General features: G+C 33.4%; 1 protein-coding gene across 1 annotated transcript; it reads right to left on the bottom strand.

Moving 5' to 3' along the window:
* Positions 1 to 1,941: 1,941 nt before the first annotated feature.
* LOC134265305 (complement C1q-like protein 4) lies at positions 1,942 to 4,784 on the bottom strand. The gene is made up of 2 exons (XM_062747540.1): positions 4,403 to 4,784; positions 1,942 to 2,348 (listed from the first exon to the last, which is right to left on the bottom strand). Exons 1-2 carry the CDS (start codon positions 4,782 to 4,784, stop codon positions 1,942 to 1,944), a joined length of 789 nt encoding a protein of 262 aa, XP_062603524.1.
* Between the last annotated feature and the right edge of the window lie 6,767 nt (positions 4,785 to 11,551).

The raw sequence follows: 11,551 nt of genomic DNA, 5'->3' as shown, positions 1-11,551 counted from the left end.
TCCCCATACCAAACCAGATTATACAAAATAATTTGCTTTCGTTTGTGAAAATCAACCAATGGGAGGGTAGAATACAAACAAAACTACATTATGTATATATGTGACTTACAATTATAACTATGACTGATCAGGTTCATTCAGTGAGTAGTTTATTTATTGCACAATATGACGGATTTGAAGAGATATTTCATGAGGAGATACAATATTCTAAAAGCGGTATGTGACCTACTTTAATAAATTACAATACCAGTTAATTGGATAAAATATTTTCTTCCATCTTCTTTTCAAAGAGACAAAAACGCAGATTAGAAGTTAATATTTTCTCAGATATCTGTATAATAATGATTTATGTGTGGCTATAATATTTCACACGAGGATATTATAAGAAAGTAATTCATTCTGTAAATCATTCACACTACGAATATAATTTCTAGACGCATTTTATTGACACATGCGTGCACTTTTCACAAATAAACTTTATTCTTATTTACCTTAAATAAAGCATTTAAAAACTATAATCCAGGAATAAAACTGTTTTTAAACAAGGCCAGATCTCTGTAATATACGAGGGGTTATCAAAAAGTTAGTGGACTGAGGCTATAAAATTAGTACTATGTTATCTGAGCTTACAAAATTTATAAGGTACATAAAACAACAAAACATAAAGAAATGTTGAAAATTTTAGCTTGATACGTTCATTATTTCCCAAATTATTATAAAATAAAAACGACATTATATCACCACCCGGTGCCGTCGCCGTTTAGTTTCATGACGTCCCACGACGTCATTATTTTCATTGTCCGCTTCTTCTACTTTGTAAACTTATTTTGATGAGATTCCCTAGAACTGAGTAGGCACTTCAGCCCGTCTTGTTTATATGACTTTACAATGTCATGAACAGCGGCTTGAACAATGCATATATTATTGCAAATGTATTTATACATTGTGAGAGATCCTCGCTTGATTGTTCCAGCATATTTTGTTTTTTGGAGTTCAATATAACTCAATTACATGATCAACGTCATTATTTGACGTGATTGAGTTTTCAAACCTTGACTACAAATCAATATTAACTGTTCATCCCTTTTCTTTCAGAATTCATTTTGGCATTTAAAAAAAAAGGTAATATGGATGCATATTATTTCTCCTTAGCCGGCTGTTTAAACATTTCCTAGGTGTCTACCAATTTTTCCAGGGGCAAAACTTTATAGAATGTTGGAAAAGGAGACCCCTTCCCCTATTAACGTCCTTTTCAAGGTCTTATTAGTTTAGACACTCCATGTAAAATTAACGATAAATTTTCATAGAACTTCCAGAATGAAGTAAAAATTCCATATTTTATGGAACAATAGTGTCCCAACACAGACCTGAATTAACGCGATTTTGGGATGTCAAATGTTCATATCAAAATAGTTTTGCTTAGTTACACTAAGGTCGAAAAAAACGTCGTTTTCGATGTTGCGCCGCCCGGACATACCTTTGCTTACAAAAACATTACTAATTTATTGAAAAATAAAATTTATGATTTGTGGTCTATTCTTTAAATAGAAAAGATTATGCTAACTAGGTATTTCAAAATTCAGTGATGTACCTAAAGCGGTTTTAATTTTCTGGTGCTAGTACATGAACTTTTTGATAACCCCTCGTATAGGTTATCTGGATCGTAGTTTGACCAAACTAAAAGGCTAAAACCTTAAAACTCCACTAATGCAAGGTTAAAAATATCGTTACCGTTTACACAAGAAACCCACCCGTATAATAATAAAACCGATGCATCAATCGTTCAAAATTTATGGAAAATGTATTAATAGTACTTCTATGCGGATTCATGTATACAAAAAGACAGATATACAGACAGACCCAAAAACTATATGCCCATCAATCTCAGATTACTGCAGCATAATATGACAATTCATATTCAACGCATGAGTCAATTAGATTTTATTGATCTTCATACAGTAAAAATCCAGAAAAGCTGCTCTCCCACCCAAACGCGTTAACCCCATCTGATGCCGAGAGTCGAACCCAAACGGAATCCCCTGCATTTACGTGGACGATGGTCATTCCGCCTCCATTGGCGCACGATTCCTTGCTATATACGAAGTGTCCAGTCCGCCTCACTCCTTCTACCACTAGTTCCGTGTTGACACTATGCCCATTAGCACACATAACTAGTTGCACGTAGAACACATAGACGCCAGGAACATCAGGGGTGAAAACCCCTGTGGAGTGATGGTATTTATTTCCAATGTTGGTGATGGCGTGGCCAAAGATCAGGTTATGGTGAGCAGCAAGGTTGGAGTGGTCCTTTGGAGTGTCGGCGTGGAAAGCTATTTTTGGTACAATTCCTGTGAAATGATACATACTAGCATTCAATAAACAATATATTTGTGGATTGCCATAATCATTATACTATTAAATCACAATAATTTTCGTTGTGGTTTAAATTTTCGTGGTTTTCAAGGTATGAGGAGACCCATGAATTTATATCTACCACAAAATGCAATTTTTTTGTCCCCCTCTTCAACAGTGGGGATATTAATTTGGTTCTGTCCGTCCGTCCGTCTGTCCGTCTTTCTGTCTGTCTGTAACGCTTTCGTTTCCACACGATATCTCGAGAACCCTTTGAGCTTTCGCAATGACATTCTGCATAACAAATCCCTATGGACTAAAAAAGAACCCTATTGATTTTGAGGTCAAAAGGTCAAAGTTCAAGGTCATAAATTAGCAAATACTGTCTGTTATAATACTTTCGTTTCCGCGCGATATCTCGAGAACCCTTTGAGCTTTTGCAATGAATTTTACATAACGACTCCCTGTGGCCTAAGGGAGACCCCTATAAATTTTGAGGTCAAAAGGTCAAAGTTCAAGGTCGTAAATTTATACATTCTGTCTGTATGAAACACTATCATTTCCGGGCGATATATGAAGAAGATTTTGAGCTTTTGCAAAGTAATTTTATACTAAAACTCCCAGGACCTCTCTCACCCTTCTCAAAGTGTACCTTATTAGTATTTATTGTATTACATGTCGCTATTTTTAGCACAGGGGCATGAGGAGAGTTATTACGTATAAAACAGGTTCTCGGTGGACTTTATATTCTTATTACATCTATTGCAACTGTTTAATAAAGGTTAAATAATTAGACACCATGCATTGTGTAAAATTTTGACAATATCGAACGTGAATATATACAGGTACGTGACTTCATGTTTGCATATAATGTTCGCCATTTGGAAGCGGCTCTGTGGTCTGGTGGTATGTCTCTCGCTTCACATGTGAGAGGGCCCGGGTTCGATTCCCTGTTAAACTATTCTTATTTTTTTTCGAAATACTTTTTTTTTACTAAATGATGGTATTCAGCATGTGAAATGAAAAATTTATGAATTCTGGCTTGTACAAACTCATAAAATCATCATTACAGTGTGATAAATATTCCCTGTAAAAAGAATCTTCTATATACATAATAAAGAATAAGCAATCAAACCTTTATATCCATACTGGCATATTTAATTTGCTTCAGTATACATGTATACATTTAATATAATTCTACAAATTCAGTCAAGGGGATCCCCCCCCCCCGGAACTGCGCATGGTTTACTTTTTCCTTAATCGGGGGACAAAAATTCTCTGAATTAGCTTGTTAACGGATTACTACTGAACAATTCTTCAACCACAAAATCAAATCCCAATGGATGCATTTCTCAAACCACGAAAATATGTCCCCTCGAAAACATGTGATTTTACAGTACTCAGACTAACTGGACGAGAAGCTTACACCTGAGATTAGAGAAAATAAATGTATTAAATATCAAGATAAAATGTTTATAAACTTTACTAAATAAATATAAATAAAAGTTTTGATTAGAAAAATGACATTTGATATTTTGAGATGAATTTGTGTAGGTAATTTATTGATTGCCATGCAAATCTATAAATAAAACAATAAAAAATTTGCACAATTTCCCTGCTTACAGCCAACTGTGAATCTGCGAAATGTGTCGACGGGTATTGATGCTTTACACACTATGAATGGATAAACTGTAATTTTTTTTTACATTTTTTATCATTCTGCGACAGAAGTTCGTTAATGAAAATGTGTAATCACATTGCTTTTACCGTGTTTTTCATTCGTGTTATTTGACTCCCGACTAAATTATAAAGCAGTAAAGTACCCAATTGTACTATTGTCGTTTACTGATTTTTATTTGAGAATTAAAGTAAGTACATCACTAAAAGAATAACTGTCTGTACAACAACCTTTTGTTGTAAACGACCTGGAAATGGATATGTCTGCTCATGTCTTCTTATAAAAATCCCAAGACTAGTTATTATCAAACCACTAGACTCAGGTAATAAAATAATATCATAAGGAAATGACCAGTGATATAAATAAACTCACTTGGTGGTGATGAAGAACTTGATGTTGGATGAATCAGTAATCTTCTTGTAAGAGGTTTGCTGTCTTTCGGAAGGTCTCTGATGGAACCGATGTGTATCTTCGGGTCCTTTCTTTCAGTTTGAACAGTTTCTTCTGACTCAGTTTCAGTAATCTCGCTTAGAGAACATTCGCACTTTTCTGGTTTTTTCTTTAAATCGTCTTCGAGTTGCTTGATTCTCTCTTTCAGGTCTGACATTTCTTTTCGCATTTCCGTTAGCTCCATTCGCAAAGCCCGGATTTCATCAGACCAAGGTTCGCTGGATATTCCTGCTGAGCTTTCTGGGTCCTCAGATTTGATGCAGGAAATGAAAAAGAGCAGATTCAAGACCAAAAACACTCTCATATCTGGTTTGATTGAAACAATAGTTATGTAAATCTCATGCACAGAATGAACGCTGTAGTGTATTGATAAGGAGTGATAAGAGATATTTCGACCTGTATTCGTTGACTTGCAATTATGTTGTACATAAAAATTATCATTTTATTTTCTTTAAACGTTTTCCTTTCAACTGCACTGAAATATTTTATGCCCTTTAAGATAGTTTAAACCATTTAGTATGAATATGTACAGTAACTACAATTATATTATATGAGTGATCAGGTTCAAATTATTAAGAGATATATAATAACATGTTTATCTATTGCCAAATATGACCGAATTAGAAGATATATTTCATTGGGAGATACTAAGTTCTAAAAGCGGCATGAGACTTACTTAATAAATGAAATAACTGATTTTTCAGACACAACTTCTTCTTCCATCTTCTTCGTAAAGCGACATAGACAGATATTAAATGATAGTATTTTCTCAAATTTTCTCTATAATACCATGAATACCATGATTAAAATGTAGCTGAAACATTTCAGACGAGAACATCATAGGAAACTTAATTTATCTGGAAAGCATTAAAACTACAAATTTCATGACGCATTTGACTGACACATTCGTGCACTTTTTAATAAGTAACTTTACCATTATTGTAGAAAAGTAGAAACTTTGTTGCGTATTAATGAAACATTTTAAAACTTTAATCCAGAAAAAAAACTGCTTTTAAAAGTGGCACGATCTCTGTTATAAGTATTGTTTACTTTTCAAAGGGAATGTTTAATTTCTCAAACTCCAAAAACATCATGAGCACGGAATCACAACACTGGTGGGCTAGTTTACTATTTATTGTCTCACTATTCTGGGTTTTCTGGATCATAGTTTGATCAAGGCTGAAATCTTTAAAAAAGTTTGTAAAACAACAAGGATTTTTGTTGTATTTGAGACTTTGTACTAAGAAAAGAGCATATGGATGACAAGATATCTTTTAATTTTGGAAACAGTGAGATTTCCCATGATTTTGCTACATTTTGTGTAATTTACCTTACTATTTTACCGTGTTTTAAATGTCTTAACAATTTTCTGTTACAAATGAATCGGTGTTGGATGTGCCAGTTCTCGTCGAACGATTATCCATATGCACATCTATGACCTGTAGACCATTCGCATTGCCTGGATATCGTCTGAACATGGTTCATTTGATATGCCATGCTTTCTCAGGTCCTTCGATGATATGTAGCCAATAAAAGAGAAAAATCGCTATCTTATTGACCGCCATTTCTAGTTAGATTTACAATTAAAAGGGAATCCTAATTCACACTGTGATCACCGAAACTCCTCTATAAGAATTGATAAGGATATTTTATTAATATATACAATACAGGAGTCTTAGTTTATATGCCAAACATACAAACATGTAAAAAGAAAAATGCATGACGTCATATTATCATCAGCACTTCTTAACTGTCCCCCGCTTGAAAAGTAGGGGATATTAATTTGGGTCTGTCCGTTCGATATTAATACAACAATTATAAATTTTTTTCATTGACAAGCAAAATTAGAAAAAAATTTAAAAACCGAAAGATTATGTTGTTTTGATAGTCTTGATTTTATTTAACATATGTTAGATGTATTAGAAACAAATCATAGGTAGAGGCTTTGTTGAAGTTTCCGTTGTCGATAGGTAGCGCCTTATGGAAGTTTCCGGAAGAAATATATAGCGAGAAATATCATATTTGAACCAAATGCTACACGAAAACCAGTAGGCGTATCCGATTTATGTGTTAAATTGAAGCCTGAATCGAGTTTCATTTTCCTTGCCAAAATATTAAGGCATCCCTTTAATTGACTTAAGTAATACTAGTACATGAAGAAAGCCTTTATATAAAAATACTGAATACATCTGTAAGTTGTATAGTTATGGATTACTTCCATAATGAAACGTTTGTTTTCTTCTTTTTTTTTCTCAATTGAAATTATTTAAAAGATGATAAAAGCTTTGTTTCCAGGGATACATTCTGTACTCAGTCTAATTATTACAAACGATTATAAACGATCACATTTTTATTAAAAAAAAATAATGGGACTCTGAAAATAGTAAAATTAATTTTAAAAATTTGGAAAAAAATTTAATCGGCATTCGATCCTCTTCTAAAAATCAGCCGATATAAAATATGCACAGAAAAAAGAGGCATGAAAAATCTTGACAATTAGCACAAATTGGAAATTATATCTAATAAATTATTACTTTTTTTAAAGTTTGCTAAATTCCAATGCAAGGTATAAGTTGTAAATTTAAAATACTGTTTTAAATTTGAATTTGTCCAATTTGTTAATTATCATTTTGAGCCTTTGATAAGAAATAAAAATTGAAATACAGATGGTTACAGGCATATTGATAGAAATTTGCATACTTGTTTTTAGTAAAAAAAAAAATCAATGTATTACTTATGCGACATATTGAAGAAAGTGACAATGATTGCAATGGACAATTAAATTGTTTGTTTTACACTGACTTTTAGTGAACCTTTGAATTTTTAAAATACTAGTGGTGATGGATTAAACAACAACTTTCCTTTTCACATGTTTTTTATATCAATAATGCATGAAAAATATTTGCCAAATACTCAGTATATGGTCGTTTATACATATCGTGCAAGACTCTTTTTTAAAAAATTGTCATATACCATTTACTTATTCGAACATTTAATTGTATGAAAAGTCAACAATGTACATTTCTTAAAACTTTATTATCTTGTTTACTTGTCTTTCTTCCTGTGAGAGAAATAGTTCATAATAAACAGATGTACTCAGTATCTGTATCAAAATACAGAATGAACAGTGATCAGTCTCAAAAGAAAACGGATCCTTGAAAGTTCCGCTGCCTAGGAGAAGTAAGCATCCCCAATGACAGGTCACACCTGACCCCGTGACCCGCAGTGAGCCTACGAAACTGAAGCTCTCCGAAATTAATTAATTTACAAATTCTCTGCTCGTCCATCCGTTTTTCTCAGACTAGCCAGCTAAAGATCTATGTAAAGTACTCCAAATCAATTAATCTAAAGAATTTGAATTATCATTTTATTTTCTTTTTGAGTTGTTTGCTATAGTAGCCTTTACAGTTACCTACTTTCAGAATCAATAGAGTATGAAAGACAATTAACATAAATTTTTTTTCGTTCTGAGCACTTTTGGACGCCACGAATGGAGACAATTTGGGAGGAAATTTTGAAATTGAACTTCCTGTCTTTCAAACTGAAAATCTCAGGTTGATATTTTGAAACATACATTTGTGACATCAGTCTGGGATGTAATTGGTTTTACCATTTAGTTAAGTACTACAAAATTCAGTGTGTCTGCTTCTTCGCTGATGACATTGGACAAAGATATGCATGCTTACTTTAATATCATCATTCAATGCATTTACTAAGAAGAATTGATAAGGATTTACAGGTCAGAATGTACGAGTATCCTCGTTATACACGTGATTACAATTAAGTTACTGATTATTCAGAATCCGAGTACTAATTAGCGTTAATTAACAAAGAAGGGACCAAAAGGAAGGTGTTTAATTCAACAATCTTTGGGAAAGCATAAAATCAGGGTCATTGGTTTGGCGGATTAAAACGCTTCAATTTATGTATGCCATTGCTATATACGTAAAGATATGATTCTCGGCTTTTATACATGTAAGACTAATGATTTCCGAATCCTTTACGATATAATAAATATTTTCTTGGCTGTTGGGGATAACTATTCAGAAAGTCATTAATTTTAACAAGCTTCATTTCTTTAAGTATGATAGAATGTAGCTGCAGAACTGTAGCTTTCCGAAAAATTATATATTGATAGACCGGAGAGCTACAGTCTATCAATATAATTTTTTTCGGAGAGCTACAGTTCTGCAGCTAGATAAAATGATGTAACTTATTCCCTATATAGATCTTACGTCTTACAATCCAACATTTAAAACATATTAAAAAAAGTCACTGTAATATGCCTTTTGATTTCTTTTCTACATTGATCCAACATACATGTACATCAGGAACATATATAGCAGTCGTTAACAACCAAGCTGAAAGATAGTGAGGTTTGTATCATAGTAAAAAATTGAGACGTTATTCAAGAATCTGTTTCAGGAATCCGCTTAATAACTAATTTTCGAAAAAGTGTACTATACTAACATTAATATTGATTGTTATCGAGTTCATGACTGTTAATTGTCCATATTTTACTGTCCTGATCAAAAAAGAATAGAACATGTAAATAAAAACATAGGCGGGGGAAGCTGGGGGGGGGGGCGGCTTAGCCCCCCACTCCCCTATGTTTGCAGAGACAGAGATCATAAGGTATCAAACATTGGGGCGTAGGTTTAGACGCCCTCCTCCCCAAACTTTCAACAGGCACGTTGCAGTGTAAGTGTCGTCGAAGAAGGGTAACTGGTAGTTTTGGAAGAAAAAACTGCACTTAAAGAAGTACGATGCTACACCCCCCCCCCCCCCCTTCACTTATCCCCCACTTTCAATTTTTCTCCGACGCCAATGAAAAATATATAAATGAAAATTGACATGCTCAAGATTATGTTTCAAATTCATCGGTATCTATTAATTCATCATGTGAAGTAACCTAAAAAATGACCTTGGTCATGTGGAGTGATTTGTACAAAGATTCCTCGCAAATTGGCACATATAAAGAAGGACTTGACTCTAACGGAAAATTGACCCCAGTCCCCCAACTTTTAAAACAATCTTCGTATGTCATGTTTCTTTTTTCACGTTTAGGCACAGGGGCTTGCTCCTGGCGTTAAAAAAACCATAAACGATATACTAAAATTGTGAAGTTTTAGCATATCGTGTTTCTTTTAATAAACATTTTTTACACGCCAGGAGCAAGCCCCTGTGGTTAAGGTAAGTTGTATATTTATTTGCTTGTCAGAAAAAGTTTGGGTTGGTAATGATCCCCCGCCCTTGAAGAAAAAAATTTTCTGGATCCACTTACGATACTAGTTACTCATTGAGGAGGAAAAATCTGCTAGCAAAGCGCAACAACTCTAACCACTTACCATTCATTTTAACTGTACTGCGAAGTTAGAGGTTATTATGCCCCCTTCCCCCTCTTTTCTTTTTAATATATTCGATCAATGCATACTATTTATGCAAGATATATTACTGTATTCAGCGGCGGCTCACACACATTGGTCCGACCAAAATAGTTCCATCATGATAAGTAGATACAACATTATTGTTCATGATAAGAGTAAAGTTGTGTATGTCATACGTTAAAGAAATCAAAAATAACGTCAAAATTTTATTAGAAAGTCACTTTCCCCTCGAAATGCAAATAAAAAATATCAATATTCCTACGCTCGCTCCCTCCTCAGCCTTCTTTTTTTTTTTATATGTTTGATAACAGAGAATATATAGGTCATTCTTCGATTCATATTTTTTCACCGATGAATTGATAATACTATATCAACAATTGTATTAAGTACATGTTTATAGTCCGTTAATTATCATACAATTTCCTCTTAAAGAAAAAAATTAATCATTCTGTGTGTGTGTATTATTAAATGACGGAATTTTCAATCCCTGGCTGGATTCTGATCGTGTGTACACTATGTAAACTGTAGGGTATAAAATGTGTAGCAAAACGAGAACTGCGGGTCGGAGATTCGGGTTCGTGTTGAAGTTCAGCATACCATTTTATATAGAACTTGAATAATGTAAGTAATTTCTGCGACGAATACATTAGTATATTTCAGTAATTTTCAAAACAAGGTTTTCAGTTTAGAATTTTCCGATCCGGTCCTGATTTTCCTAACCCGGCCATTTTAAACACAAGTTGTTGCAGATGTTCATATAGTTCAACAGGGATTGCATAATTTTTATTAATCAGAATTCGTATTCATATGATCTAATTAAGAAAAGAAAAGTTTTGTCTGCCATCGTAACTTCTCGGCAAAACAAAACGTGTTTCTCCGAGCTCGCTGGATGCGTTTGACAGCTCCATCGCACGTGTGTAGATCAAGGCTAATGTTGGTCTTGCGGACACAGGTACATGTAGGCCTATGTGTACTGTTTGTTAGGAGACTGGGTGACCGTAATGCTATGGACTCACGAAATTTACACCAGTTCCATAATTAGACATTGCAGTTTTTTTTATTAACGTCATTATAAACACTGACAAACATATTAAATCTAAAAGTCGAATATCTTTGGATATGGGGTAACCCATATCTATTCTTGTTATTTTTCTACTAACGTCATTTTTCTATCTAATATCTTTCGAAATGTCTCGAAATTTTGCTTAACATGACCATGTGAGGGCAATTCCATTATGAAACACAAAAGAGAGAACTTTGTTCCATCTTGGAAAACATAAGGCATAGACACAGTTGCATGAAATATAAGTACGAGGGCCGTTCAAAAATTACGCGGACTGTGGTATTATTCAGTCTTTCAGACGTCATATAGTTATGAAATTTCACAGAAATATGTATCTTAAAGATTCCAATAAATTTTGGCTAAAATTTCTGTATATTAAAAAAATTCTACTAAAATTATCGATATGTTGATATCGCTGATGGAGAGGTGCGGAGCACGACAAAAAATTTGAAGCAAAAGCATGCGGAATCCAAAATTTAACTCATTAATTTTCTATAATTCGCGATATTTTTTCAACAATTTTCTCAAATGTACCTTTAAATTGTTTTATTATTATGCATTTAGATTTCTGACGTAATATTTGAAGAACTAACAGAAATATAGTGATTTTTCTCTGATACG

This window comes from Saccostrea cucullata, unplaced genomic scaffold, assembly GCF_032062105.1.
Source record: "Saccostrea cucullata isolate Sc308-1 unplaced genomic scaffold, CSIRO_AGI_Scuc_v1 ctg10897, whole genome shotgun sequence".
Classification (NCBI taxonomy): domain Eukaryota; kingdom Metazoa; phylum Mollusca; class Bivalvia; order Ostreida; family Ostreidae; genus Saccostrea; species Saccostrea cuccullata.
This window is presented reverse-complemented; position numbering and strand designations above follow the sequence as displayed.

Coding starts and splice junctions, on each gene's coding strand:
- LOC134265305 (XM_062747540.1), bottom strand. CDS start 4,784: ATGAGAGTGTTTTTGGTCTTGAATCTGCTCTTTTTCATTTCCTGCATC. Junction 2,349..4,402: donor AAGTTCTTCATCACCACCAA/GTGAGTTTATTT, acceptor ATCATTTCACAG/GAATTGTACCAAAAATAGCT.